General features: G+C 28.9%; 2 protein-coding genes across 4 annotated transcripts; both read left to right on the forward strand.

Moving 5' to 3' along the window:
- Nucleotides 1-12,286: 12,286 nt before the first annotated feature.
- LOC108341936 (50S ribosomal protein L11, chloroplastic) lies at nucleotides 12,287-14,157 on the forward strand. The gene is made up of 4 exons (XM_017579623.2): nucleotides 12,287-12,603; nucleotides 12,695-12,867; nucleotides 12,943-13,006; nucleotides 13,821-14,157. Exons 1-4 carry the CDS (start codon nucleotides 12,387-12,389, stop codon nucleotides 14,027-14,029), a joined length of 663 nt encoding a protein of 220 aa, XP_017435112.1. The 5' UTR covers nucleotides 12,287-12,386; the 3' UTR covers nucleotides 14,030-14,157.
- Nucleotides 14,158-14,963: 806 nt separating this feature from the next.
- Nucleotides 14,964-16,799, forward strand: LOC108341860 (multiple organellar RNA editing factor 9, chloroplastic). 3 transcript variants are annotated; one of them, XM_017579516.2, is made up of 5 exons: nucleotides 14,966-15,433; nucleotides 15,628-15,725; nucleotides 15,813-15,878; nucleotides 15,982-16,155; nucleotides 16,260-16,395. In XM_017579516.2, exons 1-4 carry the CDS (start codon nucleotides 15,099-15,101, stop codon nucleotides 16,152-16,154), a joined length of 672 nt encoding a protein of 223 aa, XP_017435005.1. In that variant the 5' UTR covers nucleotides 14,966-15,098; the 3' UTR covers nucleotide 16,155; nucleotides 16,260-16,395. The 3 variants fall into 3 exon arrangements, with proteins under 3 accessions (XP_052734871.1, XP_017435005.1, XP_017435004.1); XM_017579515.2 differs by lacking the exon at nucleotides 16,260-16,395 and adding an exon at nucleotides 16,402-16,799 and having other exon boundaries at nucleotides 14,974-15,433; XM_052878911.1 differs by having other exon boundaries at nucleotides 14,964-15,433; nucleotides 15,982-16,799.
- Nucleotides 16,800-19,274: the final 2,475 nt, after the last annotated feature.

Below are 19,274 nucleotides of genomic sequence, written 5' to 3' on the forward strand. Positions count from 1 at the left end.
TAATGTCTAGTCTCATGGTCGATATGTATATACCTCGGTGTGTGGGGGTGTGTTGAAAGTCCTACATCAACTAAAAATAAGACTAATTTAAAATATATAAGTGGATATAAATTTCACCTTAATTTTGTGGAGTTGAGTTAGTTTAAAGTTCAGTTCTTAACTAATACTATAAAATTTACAAAAAATTAAAAACTAATAGTTTATCAAATAATTAAGTAAATATATATCAATCGTACAAGGATTTATCGATTTCCTACTTTGAGTCCTCCGTTTTTGTCTCAGAAGTTGTGGATGTGATACACGATTATAATAATTCAAAAGGTTGAGGACCATCTATTGGTCCAGATGTTTATCATTGAAGACTTTGTAGTACCACAATAGCAAGGTGAATAAAAAATACCCAGTAGGTGAGAAAATTCACTAATATTTGAATTTTAAAATGAACATTGGGTGGGCATGACGCTGTAAGAAGGCGCGTGTGCATCACGCGGGTTGGTGAAACTAAAACACAAGTATGTAACTAATGCTTGACCTAACATAACTGTAGCATGGACCAGATTCTATGTCAACAATGGCAGTGTTCCCTTAGATATTAGCTGAGATAGACAATATTCCACGCAGAATGAAAACATATTTGGCTTAAGGTAGTTAATACATATTAGTTTAGATAGTTTCAACTGCTGCAGAATACTTGTGTTTGATGTCAAATACTTGTTAAATGAAGAAAATGGATAAGCCATACGTAATTAAATCAATGTCAACCCCTACTCTTTGGCGTTCAGCTTTTGTTCTATGTCTTTCAGATTAGATTGTCATACATAATCTCATCATCTTGACTTACACCTTAGTGTATATTTTATTTACACAATTATTTCGATTAGGTAAATTAACAAATCGTACAATATCTCTTCTTTTAATGTAAACATCATTATTTTATCATGTGACCAAAAAAGCTTTATTTAATTTTTAAGACTTAGATATATTTTTCATTCTTATAAAGTTAACAATTTTCGATCTCACTCTTTCAATACATCTTTGGTTTTCATTTCTCAAAACATTAATTAATTACTTATATATTTACTAAAACATTAAACCGCCATTTTAGGTGACATCAATTACATTGTAGTGAGTCCAAAACATATTTAAATTCCTAAAAGAATAAATGTACTTATTTATCTGAAAATATTTGTGAACAAAAAATGGTATTTTGCGATTGCAGTACACAGTGCGATTTATATATTGCCATTTTTCTTTATAAATTTATTCAGCTGCTATCTTGAATTGTAAACAGTTTATTCGAGTTTTTATTTTTAATTCACTAGCATACATTTAATTACGATTTGTTATCTAATATTAATTTGATTCATTTCATTCTTATTAGTTGATATTTTAATATGATGATCCCAATGTATTCATTGCAATTTGCATTTATTTAAAAAGCTTCTCAGGCTCAATCAAAAGATGCATAACTTGTGATTGATGACATTATGTTTTCTATATTATTCATAGCATAATTCTTATAATTTTCTTTATTTTGAATCAAATTGTATCCTATATTTCCACTTTTGTTTATGTACTTTGTGTAAGTATGTTTTATTAAATTTACATTGTTTCTAGCTTTTATTATTTAAGTTGAATTGAAGGTGAATGCTTAAATTCATGGTGACAGCATACAAAGTGAAACAATTATAAAAAAAAAAAGTAAATGTTTGAAAGGGTAAGTAAAATTGATTAAATTGATAAAGTATTTCTAATATTTCTTTTGAAAAAAATTTGGTGAATAAAAAGTAAATGAAGTAAGTTTAAGTCTTTTTTCTTTTACTTATTAAGTAATTTAAAAGTTGAATTGAACAAATTTCATTGTCTTCGTATATAATATCAAAGCTAATAACATAGTATTAGAATTATTAAAAACTTATTTTGGTATAAGATTAATTGAGTTTCTATCTAATCTTCATTTTTTACGCCCATGTCCTTAATAAAAAGCGCGTTGAAAATTTAAATCAATGAGAAATTCTTTTATAATTTTAAATAAGTAATTTTTTTTATATTTTTATATTTTACACTACATTTATTTATTTCTCTTGTAATTTCATAACATGAAAAATATCATTTTAAGTCAAGAAATACTGAGAGGTAAACTCATATATATTTTAATATTTTACTAAAATATACGGTTAAACTTATTTGTCTTTTACTTCCAAATTTGTGTTCTTTGTGCTTCTTTTATGTTTAATTAACTTCATATGTATTGCATCACACACACACACATACTATTAACAAATCTAGTAATATTTTTGTCTTCCTATTTTAAATAAAGTTACTAAAGATTTTTGGTAATGTTTTTTATTGGAAAAATGAAAGTAAATACAATAAATAAATAAAGAAATGATCCGATTTAATCTATAAGGTCTTAATTGAGTATAATATTAAATTCAATTAGATGTTATATTTAAATTTACTTAAATCCAATCCAACCATGATGTTTTGCTTTTTGCATCTCTAAACATTACTTGAAAAAGAATCACAACTCATGAAAACATATCAACATCATAACTTATGCAAATCATATTGGATTAGAAAAAACAAGTAATAATTATTTTATTCTACACAATTTAAATAAACCAAAATTTCTGAAAAAATTGTCGTAGAATTTGACACAATGATGTATTAACATTCTCTTGGTCGCTATAAGATATGTGGGCCCTAAACAAATAAACAAACGAACAGATATATAACTTATTTGTTAAGCATAGTAATTATATCTGATCAATTGATAATTAAGATTTGCTATCATTTAAGTGGTTAGGAGAAAAAGCAAAAGATATATACATTCTACTGAAAATGAAGTAAACGATTTATATTTCAACTTCTATATTTAATTATTTGTATAAAGAAACAGAACATGTATTAATAACCCTTCCCACAAATAGATATTTTTTATGTTATTTATGAGAGAAAACGTATTGACTAAAAATAGCAATTAATTAGTGCAAATTAAAGTCAGATGGGAGTAATTCTTAGCAGCTATGATAACAACAAAATTGTCAACATAATATAATATATATTTGGAAAGAAGAAGGAAGAGAATTTTCTTAGAGAAAAAGTCCAAGTTGATGATTCGGGCAGTAACAGAAGTTAGGTCAGATCCATAGTAAGTTTGTGTGTCCTTTGAAATTGAGAGGAAATTGACTTAAAGGAAACTTGTTGATCTTTGAAAGTTTACTTTGACATAACCTAAATGTTTTTGTTTAAGATGGCTAATCTCAGTTCAAATATTAAACTTTAGAATTTTAATTTGTCAGTGACTTGCGGAATTTATTGGGTTTACGTACTAATCATGCAATATATATTCTTGAATCGAATCGTAAATGTTATGGACCACTGCCTAATATTGAGTACGTCTTCATTAGCTTCAAAGCTTCAAACATTTGCCAAATCATCTTATATTTGGACTCTCAATTTCCTTAAAATTTAATTCTTATGCATATTATCTTTGACCATACAATACACCCACTATGTAGTATAGAATAATGTTATGGTTTATGTAAAGTAATATAAATAATTTTTATTTAAAACACGTTAAATAAGCAACTTGTTTGAATAGGTGGACTTAAAGTTTAAAACTTGTTAGAGTCTAACCACCATATATACATGTACAGTAATAAAGATTAGGGGAAAAAACAAAAAGGAATATAAGAAATTAAGCGAAAATATTTATTAATAAATTTGAGTGGGTAAAGTATTCTTGAAATGGCGAAAGTTGACGTCATGCTTATGACCTGGTTGTCATTTAAGGCGGCAAGAGTCAACAAGGGACCCACCAAGCATGCGCGCGTGCAACAAGCACGTGGGGCCTCTTCTTACCACCATGAGTCAAACCCTCAAAGCTTTGACTCTTAACTCTTCACATACTTACCCGTTTATCTTGCATTCTATTTATTTTATTTACATTTTTCTCAAACAAAATATTATAAAATATGCTAGCAAAGTTAACTGTTTCAAATTTAATAATACAGTTGCTTTGTTATAGTGAATTAGGCCACTTAACCAGGTGCCACAACTACTTCAGTTTTTTTTCAATATTTTTTAGAAATATCAAAATAAAATTATTAATCAATGTATATAAGAAATAGTTACAGTTAAAATGAAAAAATATAATTATTCTCTCATCCATTACGTCACTCTAACAATAACTTTTTATTTATTGAATTTTTTTAATCCATATCTAAGGACATTAGTTAACGAAACTCTTAAAATGATAAAAAATTTAAGGAAGTAAATTTAGAGAGACAAATAAATAATCTCAACTTCTTAAAATAATCTAACTCTATCTTATAGATAATTTATGCACAATATTTCATTAAAAAAAGTCACGTTCTTCTAGATCTTTTAATCAAGAGCACAATTTTGAATATAAGTTTCTGGGTCGTGTTCAAATTACATCGTTTATCACTATTATTTGTATAATTAAGAAAATATGAATACGGGAGAGAGAAAACGCGTGAGATAAAATTATAGCGAGGCAGGAACAAGATTAAAGAAAAAAAGAAAAAGAAGAGTAAAATATATGATAAAAAAAAGTGTTACAAAAACGTATATAACTAAATATATTAACACTATTAGCTAAAAAACAATATTTAGGTTAAAACTTACATGTAGTTCTTGGTCATTTAATTTGCTAAGCATTATTTGTAATCAAAATTGAAAGTTTATATCAATAACCAATATGAACCAGTGTTTTATATGCTACTATATAGCTATGTTTATATTAATAAATAATACAGAAAGAATATTTAAAAAATATATAACTTAATTTTATTATGGGTGTAGGATGAAGGTACGCGGCGAGGGTTTACACAGATTATTCATTCTGCTTCAGCTTCAATCAATTACTTTCTTTCATTGACAATACGTAAACTAACTAAAATATGTTCACACTGTCTTACATTGTCCTATATTATCAAAGAGATCATAATTTAGTGTTTTTTGTCTGCATACGATTAAATAGAAAGAGAAACACTTACAAGATTAATGAGCCATCTCTCTCTTTTATCCCATCTTTTTCTAACATCTACACCACATAGATGTGGAAGAACATTTTGGGTTGTAGGAGAAAATGTAGAGAAAGGTGCGATGACATAATTTAAGATTAAATTGCATCCACAGTTTGGTCTAAAGACGTATTGACCCCGTTACCAACAAATGTTCCAAGGGCATAAGACGAATGGGGTATCATTGTTTAGGTCAAGACCGTCCAAACCCTTTTTTGGACTTTCTTTGTTGTCTTCTTTTCTTCTCAAAATATTCCCTCCCTTTACAGAATAGAAAATGACCATCTGGACCCATTGTTGTTCAGACTTTACAACTCAATTAACCCACACCCTATCATTTATAACAGTAAAAAAATCATAATAGTAGCTTTTACATTTGAGCAATTCATTATAAGCACTACAATCATGTAAGAGGTACATCATTGATGGCAGGTATGTTTTAAACCAGTATCAATTTTCGTGTAAGCTATTGTTGACGCTATGCTTATGTAATACTGACGTCGGCAATTTCACAAAAGTCCTGTAACATTATTTCCTTCAATTTATTCCTATGTTATCTTCTAATAACAGCAGGACACATTAGTGTAAAAGTAAATTTTACAATCATATTAATTCATTTGGTTTTACTTATACACTCATTAACTTTTAGATTTAATTACTTTATAGTTTGAGTTTTCAAATGCATTTAACATGGTCAATCCTGTTTCTCCATTGCAGAAAATTTTCCATTCTTCATATTGACATTCAAATATGAAAAATGTAGATTACTATGTTGGTGAAAATAATATAGTTGAAAGCGAATTCTCATTAAATGTGAAACAAATAGTTAATAATTGTATTTATGGAACATGAATTTCACCGTATATAATATCAAATAAGATCTGAATTTAATTATATAAAGGATTGACATTATTATATTCACAACCTTAAAGCAATAAATTATTGGGTCTTTCATCTTTTATAATACTCTATCTTATCATTTCTATTCAAACAATGTGAGACTTAAACTTGTTTGGATTTTCAACATCTTCTAACACACATTGTGTATGCTTAAACTATTTAATTTTTAGATGTATGAGCACAGAATCATATTAGATTGTAAAATTAAAGCATGTGATTCCTATGTTGTAATTTTTTACTTTTGCGACATCTTAAGACTCCAAGTCAATATTCCTAAATAAAATTTACTTTTTGTTTCAAGAAATTTTATCGGCCAAAATTGTCTCAATCAAGATCGCACTTTTATTATCCAATATATCAACGGGCGTAACCTTCTTTACTCGTCACCAAGTATATACGTATATAGACATTATACATATGAAAATATTATATTAATGGTAGAAAAGGTAGTGTAATGATAGATAAAAGAGAAAAGAGAAGAAGATTTGTGGCCACGAGTTTGGAGCTAAGTGGGTATGTGAGTATAAATTATATAGAATTGGTATGTATGTGGCTATGTTTTGTTGAGAGCTATTTCTCCACAAAAACACATGTTTGATTTGTAGGTTTTGTGTTGTTGGTAAGTTTCGTGAGTCAACCCTACCAAGGCTAAAGTTTTTTGTTCTTACAATAGCCGCCCACTAGTTACATCCTAGTACTTTGTCTAGGTAGTTGATAATTCAAAATGCAAGGAAAAAATTAAAAAATAGACCCATTTGTATGTGAATTCATTTGCACCAATAGCCAATACTTTTAAAAGAACTGTGCGTTTTGGACACGTCTGTTAACAGGGTGTCTTTTTCTGAATAATCTATATCAGGGATACATATCCTTTCTTTAGGAACTTTTATAGGTTGGATTCAAAATTGTATATACGTAATATATAAAACGTAGAGCCCGAGGTTAGGTGGACAATGATTTTAAATAATTAAATTTCTTCATTCACAAAAATATATGCTTCTACCCACAACACTTTTGTTATTCAATGTATGTGTGTGTTGCCCGAGACAATGAATTATTTGTTACATACTTTTTCTTTGTAAGCTTTATATTTATTTATAATTTTTTTGTAATAATGTTTTTCTCACATTAATAATCTTATCTTAAGTAACTTTCTTCACTCTTTCTTTTTACTTCTTTTGTCGTACAATTTGTGTATATATAATGTATTGATTTGAAATATTTGATCCACATAATTTGAATCATTAATCCATTCCTTTATATATATTGTTCATTTTATTGATCTTTTTTAAAAGGTGGATTCATCTCACTTGTAATATTTTAGTTCCATCATTTTGTAAGAATAAATTCAACGTTTTTTAAAAAGGAAAGTGGAGGAGGCTTCCGGTTTGGCTAAAAGCAATGTATATGATTCAGAATCACAAACATATAATATGAATATAAAGCATAATTTTGAATTGTGTGCATGAAGGCACTGTGAAGCAGCATATGTCCGTGTTTATGTTGTTTTATATACTTTGAGAACTGGCTTACATAACAAGTGAAATGATTATACGTATAATTAATGAGTTCTCAAAACGGAAAATAAAAACAAAATTTTACATAAATAATTGATGGAATAATTATTATCAACGGATTATGGTGGTTGGAATAATGAAATGTGAGAATAGGTTTTCCCTTGTGCTCAAAAGCTGTAAAATATTATTTAGATTATGATAATTTAGGGTTTGTTTCCACTGGCAGCAATCCCTATCAGAATTGACTTACTTAATATGAAAAGTCTGTCATGTGTTCACATTTGACACTGCTATATCTTGCATTCCAAAGACTCGTAAGTCTTCTTTTAATCATTGATTTATGGACAAAACAAAATCTCACAACATTAATCTTCGTCTTCTGTCGTCGACACCAACATTCCCTATCTCAACATTTGGTTCCACACTTTCATATTATATATATATATATATATATATATATATATATATATATATATATATATATATATATATATATATATATATATATATATATATATGCATTTTATAGATTATAATGTTCCAATAAATATTATTCATTCAAAATTTTAAAGTATAATTTATTTTTCAAATTCATTTTAATTATAATCATAATTTACTATAAAATTTCTTTTTCGAGTACCAATTATTTATATCTTAAGTTATAGTTATTTTTATTATAAAAGACATGCTATTTTTTGATTTAAATATATTGTTAATCTCTGGATTTGAGAAAAAGGTGTGTAGAAATTACTTTTCCAAAAAATTATAATTGTGTTTTTAAAATTTTTAATAATCATAAAAGTACCGCTGATATTTTTATGTCTATTGTTGCTTAAGTCATAGATAAATATACGTATATGATTTATGAGTAATAATGTTTTCATAGAATAACACTTTCTTTTATGTAAAATTTATATGATATTTTATTGTCAATTGTTAGTCGATATTGGGATTTAATAAAACTTTATGAAAGTAAATAAAAAATAAATTGGCATGTTTAATAAGTATGTTTTGTTTTACAATAAATTCGTTAATGATCTGACACTTTGTTATCTTCCATTTGCAACATAATAACACTTGGAATAGAGAGAAATTAATTAATATAATTTTTCTGAAAACGAAATAAAAGAATTGTGTTTTAGGAAGACCAGTTTTTGTAAATTTTCAAAAATTAAACAAAATAATAATATCAAATTATGGACTAAAAATATATTTAAGGTTTTTTTATATTTTATTGCATTTAAGTACTTACCACCGCAAACTGCTTATCTTTATTTCATTAAATTAACTGTACTTAATTTTATGCATTTCAAATTTTCTATCTGTCGTTTTACTAAATTTTATTTTTACTCTATCCGACATCTAAAATCTTCGATTTTTATTTAAGTTTAACAAAAACCAGTTAGCATACTTTTTTTCTCATTAGTATGTGATTTATAAATAAAAACTCGTAACTTTTTATGAGTTTGTAACCTTTTAAAAAAAATTGTAATTGACAGTAAAATATAACTTTAAGTTAGCTTAAATAGAAAAAAAAACATTTTTTCAAAAAGTTATAAGCTTTATATATTAAAAAAAAATTTAAAAAATTAAGCTGGTAAATAGTATTGTGTATATGCAATTGCCGAAATAAAGTCCTTGGAATGAATAGTGTATCTCATTTCTTTGTTTTTACATTGAGTTCAATTTTGAGATGATTATTGCATCGAAGATGACTTCTTTTTTGTTTTTCATTTATAGGTTTCATTTGAACTTTTGAGAGTGAGTCAATTATGCCCTAATGGATGAAAGGACTTTGAAAAATGCAAAGTGGTAAAATGGAGATGAGTGATGTGTTGAATATAATCTACGCATTCTCCTTTATCGCTTTCTCATTATTGCTCAACACAAAACCACACCACCTACTTTTACCTTTTTTCTAAATTCACTTTAAACTGCCATTTTAATTCCTAAAATTTAAGGTTGATAAATGTTTCGAAACATTCAATAATTTCATATTAATTAGAAATTTAGATCAAGAGAAATTTTTGTTGATTTACTTTATTAGATATTATTCTACCATTAGTAATTTACTTTAATCCAATTTACATCAATGCAAAACCTTTCTCTTCACTCTCTACCTCATATATTATTCTCCATTTTATTTTTCGATTCATTAACTATTCTATTATTAAAAATAAAATATACCAAAATTATGGTTGTTTAAGAGAAATGCACAGATTAATAATTGAAATTTACACTAGAAAATATTTAATAATTTAAAAATATTTGTAATTTTATTCATAATCAACTTTATTTTGATACTGGACTCGTAACCACTTAAACACTTTTACAAATATTAAAAAACATAAGTTTGTTACCGTGAAATCAAAATCCATAGAAAACATAGGAATAATAATTATATTAGGATAGATTTAATTTTTATATGGTTAAAAAAAATACTATTTAGAGAAAATATATAATTAAAATAACTGTGTTCATGTAAACTAAAACACGACTTAAAAAGTAAATCTTGTTTTATTAACTTTTTCAATGCATAGATTGAAAAAGTGAATAAAACAAAACTTACTTTTTAAGTCGTGTTTTAATTTATATGAACACAATTATTTTAATTTTATATTAACGTTTTTTATTTAATTTTTTGGTACAAATTTTTAATTTATTGTAATTCTCAAGATTAATGGCAACATATTTATTTTTTGTAGTTTTCTAAATTAATTGTTTTTATCAAATTTTTGTCTCTTTTAGATTATATTTGGTGCTTTAAAAACGAGTGAGTTCATGTGTTGCTAATCACGTTGGGAATGGAATTTTAAACATTTCGGAAAATAATAATGATTTTAGGATAATTGTGGGATGTCTAAAATGCATAACAACCAATGGGAAAAGTGGATAGTTACAGTAAGTTTATAAGTCACAACTAGGATCAACGTGGCTAGGATTTTATTTTATTTTTTAATTATGAAATATTTATCAATATTTATTAGAAATGTATTTAGAAATTGATAAAGAAACCATATTTTATGTTTAAGAGTAAGAAAAAGGGTTCATACTATAGAACGTTCTTCATAAAAATATTACCTCTAATTAATTAAACTAATTATTTCAAATTCTCAAATGTTTATCTCACCTTAAAACAATTAGAAAGTTAGTTTAAATAATACTACATAACTTTTAATATGCATATTATTAAATATTTAAAATTATTCTTATTATTTATTATTATTAAACTTGTGTGTTTCGCGTCTCTTAATTTTTGAATAATAAAATAAAAGAATAATGGTGACACGTAAAAATAGTATTGCGTGGTATATAGTATGTGATTATTTTAATATATAAGTAGTTTGTATTTTTTTTATAATTTTAAAATGCAATGATAAAATAGAATATGAAATATGTATTAAGATAAAAAATTCCGTTATATATTGTTATAAATAGTTAATATTTTATACTTTGTCTTTTAACTCAATAAAAGTAATCTTCTACTCTTACATGCATATATCAGGTGTAATAATAGATCAAAATTACATATTTATTTTATAAGATATTTTTTTATAGTAATACAACTTTTTAACTTAATTTAGTTTTAATTAAACTTTATGTGTTTGAAGTGTAGTAGATCCAATTTACACATCTCAAATATAAAATTGATAGAGGTGTACAACTAATATGTTGAAATTTTCTAATTTTGATTACTTGTACTGTGTTGTAGAAATTTAAGTTTTATTTAATAATAATATAGTTCAATAAGAAAATCTTGGATGACCAAAATAATTTATTAACAAAATTTCGTAAGTCAATATTTTATTTCAATTGTCGTCTTTTATCATATATTTATTTCTCTTTGAAATTCCTATGAAATATGGTTATGAAGTCAATTCTCGGAATTTTCTGGTTAAGACACCGTCTTATTATTTTGTGAGATCTCAATCGTTTCCCTCACGTAATATATACGACCAAAGTAGCTTTAATTAAGTGGTTCCCTGAAATAAGTTTAATTTGTAAATTCATAGAAAACAATTAAATGCCTCTTTTATTCTCTTAATCTGTTCCTTCCCTTAAAAAAAAAACAAAATAGTTATTAATATATTTTATGTTATTCCCTTTAAAATATTTTGAGGTGTTACTTCTTATTCTTATAAAGACGTTTCTTTTAGTACTTCTAAACCCTGTTTCTTTAATTTTCGAAAATAATTTTTAGTATATGAGATTACGTTTTTTTTTCGTGAAAAATATGTATAATCTATAATTTAATTCGTACATTTTAATAAATTTCAAAATCTGTTGAAATTTTCTTTTAAAACTTGTAAGGATTTCGAAATCTATTTAACGACAAAAATTTAGAATGTAGGAGTTTTTTAATTGTTGAAAGAGAACAACTTAAAAAAAATGTTACTTTTTTAATTTTTTTATAAAGGATAATTTTGAGATTTAAAAAAAATAGAAACAAAAAAAATGATTGGAGATTCAGGGAAAGCTGTTTCTCTTAACACTTCCTCCCATTTCTCCATGCACTTCACATTTTTTTTAAATTTCAAAATTATCATTTACAATTAAAAAAACTTTATATTGTAGAAGAATTTTTTCTTCAATAAATTTCAAAATCGTTGAAAATAAATGTAATTTAAGCTATTTTTGGAATATGAAGGTACAGAAAAAAATAGGTAGAGGTGCAGAAAGAAACAGCCGAGAGAGAAATGTGCTTCTTATAAAATGAATTGAGGCCTATTTGTTATGAAATTGGACTGAACTATGACCCAATTAAGTTCAGTCCAGCATCTTCTTACCTCTTACCACCTGTAGATTGAGGACTGTCGGACGACGCCGTATCAATATATCTTCTCCAGCCTTATCGTTTATCTGCCATCCATCAATTCGAGTTCCGTTTCTGCATTTAGTCACCAACGACCCTACAATGGCCTCAAGTCTTACAACCTGTTCATCGTTGTGTTCCTCTTCTTCTTCATTCTTTTCCACTTCTGTCAAATTCTCCTTAAACTCGAATAGAATTTCTCTTCCGTTTCGTGGAAACAAAACCCCTCTTCCCACTCCTTCTCCTTCCGCCCCAATTCGAAGGCGCTTCAATGTCATTGCTATGGCTCCCCCTAAACCCGGTGGGAAGGCCAAGAAAGGTAAGCTTAGTTTTTGTTTAAGCTCACACTCACTGCTTTAAAATTTGGGATTATTTTTTTCTTACTCTGTGTTTTCTGTTGGGTGGTGCAGTGGTTGGAATTATAAAGCTGGCTCTTGAAGCTGGGAAGGCTACACCCGCTCCTCCCGTTGGCCCTGCTCTTGGATCCAAGGGTGTCAATATTATGGCTTTTTGCAAGGATTACAATGCTAAAACCGCCGATAAGCCCGGTTATGTCATTCCCGTGGAGATCACAGTCTACGACGTCAGTTCTTAGTTCTCAAGTTATTCTCATTTTCCCCGTCGCCAATGTCAATTTACTCGTGTTTTCACTCTGTAGGATAAAAGCTTTACTTTCATATTGAAGACCCCACCTGCTTCGGTTCTACTTCTTAAAGCCGCTGGTATGTTCACAACCACCCACTGCCTCCAAACTGTTTGATATTATGTTGCCCTCGGTAGTATAATCTGTTGTTACCAAGGACAATAATTTGTTTATGCGTTGGTTTATTTCAAGGCAGACAAGGAACGAATAATCTATGTTATCTTATCGAACCCTCTATCTCGAACGCATTCTTTCTCGTTACCAAGTTTCTTAGCTAATTTGTGATTAAGGAACACTGAATTTTCTTACTTGTGTTCTGCTTGAAATTAAGTGATCTAGCACATTATTGATTTACAAACCGATTCAGTTTCTTGCTATATTGCCTTGGATTGGATTTGGAACATGTTAAAATAGTTGGTTGACTTAAATATCGTACTAATATTTCAGTTTGGGTATGATGGCTGAGGTTTTGTTAATTTTTACACCCTTTGACTGTATGGACTAATCTTTTGTCATGGGTTGACTTGCCTTGTTGTCCACGAGTTGCTTTTAATGGTTTTTGAACTCCATGTAGGAGTTAAAATCTGTCTATAGGGATTATGAAACTTAGTTTGCCTTTTTGTGTGTGGAGTTTTATTTACAGTATACCGGTGATCGAAATAGATTCTAGCACAAAATTTGTTTTACTTGATTACTGAATTTCAGTTTGAGTGAATAGTCTCGCCTTGTTTTACTCATAATAAATCTGAACAGAATGGAAGAGATATGTTGATGCTGCTGTTATTGATTTGATAGAGCATCAGGCATTTCGTACTCTACTAAAAGCTTATTGTGTTTTTTAATGAATTCAATGTTCAAAGTTCAAAACCGTCTAACTTGAAATTGCTATTTAGGGGTGGAAAAGGGTTCAAAAGACCCCAAGGCGGAAAAGGTAGGAAAGATCACAATTGATCAATTGCGTACAATTGCTACAGAAAAGCTGCCGGACTTGAATTGCTCGACTATAGAATCAGCTATGAGAATTATAGCTGGCACTGCAGCAAATATGGGGATTGTGGTTGATCCTCCAGTTCTTGAACCGAAACAGAAGGAACTTGTGTAGTAAAGTTTCGGTTTGGCCAAGTGTATGACGGTTTTCTGTGCCTAACTATTTTGCCTGTACAAAATCACGCAGGACATTGTTTAGTGAACATGTTTTTTCAGTAAACAGCGAGTGAAACATTTCTTTAATTATTTGGTATTGCATGAACGTAAGGAACCATGCATCAGATTATTTGGAAGTTGGATGTATTCAAAAAGTCACTACATATGACATAATAACCGTGATTTTATTTCTCCCCATACACAACCCAACCAAAATTTAAAAACATTCAAACATTGTTTTGTGGATTAGAAGTTTATTTCGTTGAAATTGAGTCATTTTATTCTGCTATATCATCTTTTTATCTTCTTTTATGAGACTTGAAAGTACTATAATAATTTTGTCAAAGGCAACCAAACGAAAGAGATAAGACTACAACGAAGGCCCAAGACCCAAACAGAAATGCAGCATTGAAAGAAAGATAAAGGGAGTCACCATTCTTGAAGACACAACTTTTTACCCTTCTGCCAGTTGCAATTGTTGCATATTTTACATTTTTTAGAACAACACACTAAACACCCTTGAGTTAAGATTTTTATACACTTCTATAGTTATAATTATTAAAAATCCAAGATAGTTATTTTAAATTTTCATTTTAATATTGTTTATCGTTCATTAATTTTATTTTATTTTTCAGGTAAAATATAATCACTAACTTAGTATATAATATATTTAAAAATATATAAGTAAATTAATATTTTTAAAAAGGTGCAACTGGTTTTTTCTGGATAAAATGGTCTATGTCCCTTTAGCTCCCCTTGCGATTATGTTTTTGGTTAATTTCTTCTCTCCAAAATCATTTTGGGTCAAACAACGAAGATTGGACTGGAATATATTGAGGCCCACTTGTTGTCAAATTGGACTGAACCAGGACCCAATTAAGTTCAGTCCAGCATCTTATTACGCTTACCACCAGTAGACTCACGACTCTCCTGCCGTATCAAATAAAATATCTCCACCAGCCTTATCGTTTATCTGCCATCCATCAATTTGAGTCCAGTTTCTGCGTTTAGTCACCAACGATCTTACAATGGCGACGGTCACGTTTTCCTTTTCCGCTAAAACCCTAACACTACCCTATCTACCCAAAACCCCAATCTCCAACTTCTACCCGGTAACCAATCTTCGCCTCCCTTCTTCTATTGTGACCCAAACCCGAAATGGTAACCGGATTCGGGCGTCGCTGGATGGGGATTTCTCGGCGAAAAGGAGCAGCAGCAACAGCGACCAGAGAGAGACGATAATGTTACCCGGTTGTGATTACAACCATTGGCTGATTGTGATGGAGTTTCCTAAGGACCCTGCACCCACTCGTGAACAAATGATTGACACTTACCTCGACACTCTTGCTACTGTATTGGGAAGGTTCCTTCCTTATCCTCTTCTCTTTTTCTACCCTAATTTTTCAAATTAGAATGCACGCAGAATTCGTATGTACCTTGTAGCTCATAACAGCTTAAGATAAACGCCAATTCATGTGCATCTTCTGTTATGTGGAGGATTTTGTTATTATCGATTTATAATTAAATTTTCATCATGTGCTTCTGCTTGTGTATTAGCATGGAGGAAGCAAAGAAGAACATGTATGCATTTAGCACCACTACCTACACTGGATTTCAGTGCACTGTTGATGAAGCAACCTCGGAGAAATTCAAGGGTAATGCTTCAGTTCCCAATTTGTGTCAATACCCTTGTTGCGTTGCTTGATGATTTCTGGTTCTTCATATCTTATTTATGCTTGTAGGTTTACCCGGGGTTCTTTGGGTACTGCCCGACTCGTATATAGATGTTAAAAACAAGGACTACGGAGGTTATACTTATATTTTTCAGAGATTTCTACAGAAATAAATTGTGTTTGAGGTGCTATAGATTGATAATGTTTTTGCTGAATGCTTGATGTTCTTTAATTTTAGGTGACAAGTACGTAAATGGGGAGATTATTCCTTGCAAGTACCCTACCTACCAGCCAAAACGGAGCGCACCTAAGAACGAGAGTAGAAGGTACGAGAGACGGAGAGATGGCCCTCCCCCTGAGCGCAGAAGGCCAAGACAAGAGGCTGCTGCCTCGGATTCATCCTCTACATGAGGTATCGGGATGCATTATTTATTCCATTTATTTTACTTTTTCCATGATTTTGGTCTCCCCTTGCCTAATGTATCTAAAATTTGATACCTGAACGGCTGAATCAAGTACCACAGATCCATCTTCTTTTTAAACTCACGCTGAATGTCATGGAAGGGTCGTTAGCTTCCCCCTCCCCCATGTAGGCAAATTCATTGAATCTCGTCAGGCTCTGAAGATACATGATAATGCTATTGCTGCGGTCTTGCAGGTTATTTGTAGTTTTACTGAGAGAAACTAATGCCAAACGAAAGCTGCTCCTTATCACAGTTCTATCATGCTCATGGTCACTTTAACAAATAGAAGATTGAGCTTGTGTTGGATTCTCATCAAGATGCATGCCATGTTTCTTGCAAACTCAAACGGGTATTTTCACGATTCATCTTGAGGAATATGTTCTTTTGGACTATATGAGTATGACATGTGAGACAAGTGCTATAATTGTTTATCTGTGTAATTTGGAGAGCTACTTATCATGAAACCAGTTTATGTTTTAGTGATAATTTTTGTCTGCTAGTTTCATGGCAATTGCGATATTAACAGTTAAAGTTACTGATATGAACCGATCAAGTTTAGATAATATGCATATATAGCCTTCTGTCCTTATTTGAAGCAGCCCATTAGCAATCCTTAACTTAGTCATGCTACAACATCCCGGTTTTGCTGTGCTGCATCCCGGCCACCCCCGGTGAGAGTAGTTGGCGAAGGTGAATTTCTTGGAACTTCGAAATGGGTGCATTCATAAACCATTCTTGATTGCCGTGTAAAATGTAGATGTTTTGTTGTGCATAATTGTTTTAACTCCAATAACGAGGGAAACATCACATTTATATTTGGAAGAGATGCAGAAAGAAAATAAAGGAAAAGAAAGAAAACGAGGACAGTAATAAACAGGAAGTTGTCTTCTTTTTTTTTAGTTTATATTGATTTGATAAAATGTGATAAAAGAAAAAAATGATTAATTCCTTTTCCTTTGGTTGAAAAGAAGAGGGAGGTAAGATAAAAATATAATTATGCCAGGATGATTAGATTTGTCACTTGAATTATTTCCCTTTCGTTATTCTCTGGAGAGAGATTTTTTGTGGATTTTGAATGATTTACTGGTTAGTTTTGTTTTTTTAAATTTAAAATCATCATATTGTTTGTATTTTAATTTGTTTTCGAAGGTTTGTATATGATGGCGGTGTAGATAAGTTTTTTTTTATATATTTTATATACATTTAAAATACGAATTTTAAAGTAAGTATTTTATGCTTTGTTTCCTGTTGTGAAATAAAGTTTTATATTTTAAGGAGCTTGGCCTTCACTACATTTATATATTTTGTAAGAGATTGTTTTATAAACATTTAAATAGTGTATTTAAAAAAAATTATGACAGTTATAAACGTTCTATTCAAAATAAATAAAAATTAATTTCTGCTTTAGGGTTTCCAAAATATTTGTTTAAAATTTTCAAAACTTGAGAAACTTTACGTTCCGAATTAGCCATCCAGAAGTGTGCTCAACTTGTCAATGCCAATCTAGAAGGTTTTTCAATCGGGAACAGATGCATTATCCAATCTGGAAGTTCTTCCTTTTAATTCTTCCTTTTTTTAATATAATGATGTCATAAGGGTGAAGGGGTAAGTTTAAAATTTAGGAGTTGCGGTAAGAAACATTGGGGGTGCAGGAAGAAAGGACCAGTAGTCTAATAAGGAACGGCCCTTTGTATATTTGGTTCTTATCGTAAAGGCCCAAATCAAAGTTTATAGGGCTACTTGTTCCGCCACCTCCACAATTTCAAACTGTATCACCGTGAAGTTTTATATTTTGGAATTAATTTTTTGTATTCTACATTATACATTTTGAAATATTAAAAAAATGCATTTTATAGTGTATGATTTAAAATACAATGTATTATGAATTGTATATTACGAAATGCAAAATAAAAGATATATTTTAGATTATATATTTCAAAATAAAAAATTTATATTTTATAAAAAAAATTGTGGGATGTAGAAAAAAAATTTCTGGAGATGCAGGAAAGAAAACATTTACTAAGGTGCAAGAAGAAAACTTTTAATAAAGGATTCTCTTTGTTTCTAGTACACATTTTTTTTAAATTTATCTTTTAAATAATTTTTTTTAAATTAAAATAATTATATTAATATTTTTATCTTTTAAGTGATTGTTTATATAAATTTAAATATTTTTTTAATTGAAATAATTATCCTATCATTCATTTTATCTTTTAAGTAACTATTTATTCAAATTTAATCCTTTCTTAAATTATTTTAAATTTAAAGGTTAAATATGTTTTTTATTTTTAAATTTAAATAAATTTTGGTCTTACAACTTTAAAAGTAATTGATGTAATGATTTATTTCTTAACAAAATAATTTATTAACTTGTCTACACAATGGATTAAAATAGGAGTTCCATGACATATTGAGAAATCATGATTCTTTTTGTGTCACTCTCAGACACCACTCGCCAGCCCATAACCATCGCATTGATGTCAGCATTTGTTGTACATATATCAAACGCAAATGGCTGTCTTAATCTAAACTTCAACCAAACCAAAACAAAGACCAAAAGCTTTGCATTGCTGCTTGAAATTCATATCTATCTCCTTAGTCTCACTACTTCTGCTTCACACATTTTTATTTTATTTTGTAATAACAGCTAATTCCAATTTTCTTTTACAAACATTATTATAAAAGGTTATCGTTTAAATCACTTTATTATAATTTTTATTTAGTTAGAATTATTTAAAAATTTCCTTATTTGTTTCTCGTTCTTGATTTTTATTTCGTTACTTTATTTGAGAAGGAAGAAAGAAAAGCTTTGGCATACTTAGGCCCACCGACTACCTGTTTAGGGGTTGGTAAGCGTTGACACTCCTCACATGCTTACATTAAGGCTTCGGCCATGTCTTAATTATTTAGGTATAAGAAACGTAATTTCCACAATAACTTTATAACGATTTTTAAAATGAGATAGATAAAATAAAAGAGAAATTTATAAAATAAGGGGAATGATGCAATATAAAAGTGAAAAATGTGCTATGAAAAGTCATTTTTATCTATAAATAATATCTCGGTA

Source organism: Vigna angularis, chromosome 6 (genome assembly GCF_016808095.1).
Source record: "Vigna angularis cultivar LongXiaoDou No.4 chromosome 6, ASM1680809v1, whole genome shotgun sequence".
NCBI lineage: Eukaryota > Viridiplantae > Streptophyta > Magnoliopsida > Fabales > Fabaceae > Vigna > Vigna angularis.

What these genes read in the sequence shown, in the direction of transcription:
- LOC108341936 (XM_017579623.2), top strand. Translation starts at nt 12,387, where the DNA reads ATGGCCTCAAGTCTTACAACCTGTTCATCGTTGTGTTCCTCTTCTTCT. An exon ending in TGGAGATCACAGTCTACGAC is followed by an intron (nt 12,868 to 12,942) that starts GTCAGTTCTTAG and finishes TTCACTCTGTAG; the next exon opens with GATAAAAGCTTTACTTTCAT. An exon ending in TCTACTTCTTAAAGCCGCTG is followed by an intron (nt 13,007 to 13,820) that starts GTATGTTCACAA and finishes ATTGCTATTTAG; the next exon opens with GGGTGGAAAAGGGTTCAAAA.
- LOC108341860 (XM_052878911.1), top strand. Translation starts at nt 15,099, where the DNA reads ATGGCGACGGTCACGTTTTCCTTTTCCGCTAAAACCCTAACACTACCC. An exon ending in AACCTCGGAGAAATTCAAGG is followed by an intron (nt 15,726 to 15,812) that starts GTAATGCTTCAG and finishes TTATGCTTGTAG; the next exon opens with GTTTACCCGGGGTTCTTTGG. An exon ending in TAAAAACAAGGACTACGGAG is followed by an intron (nt 15,879 to 15,981) that starts GTTATACTTATA and finishes CTTTAATTTTAG; the next exon opens with GTGACAAGTACGTAAATGGG.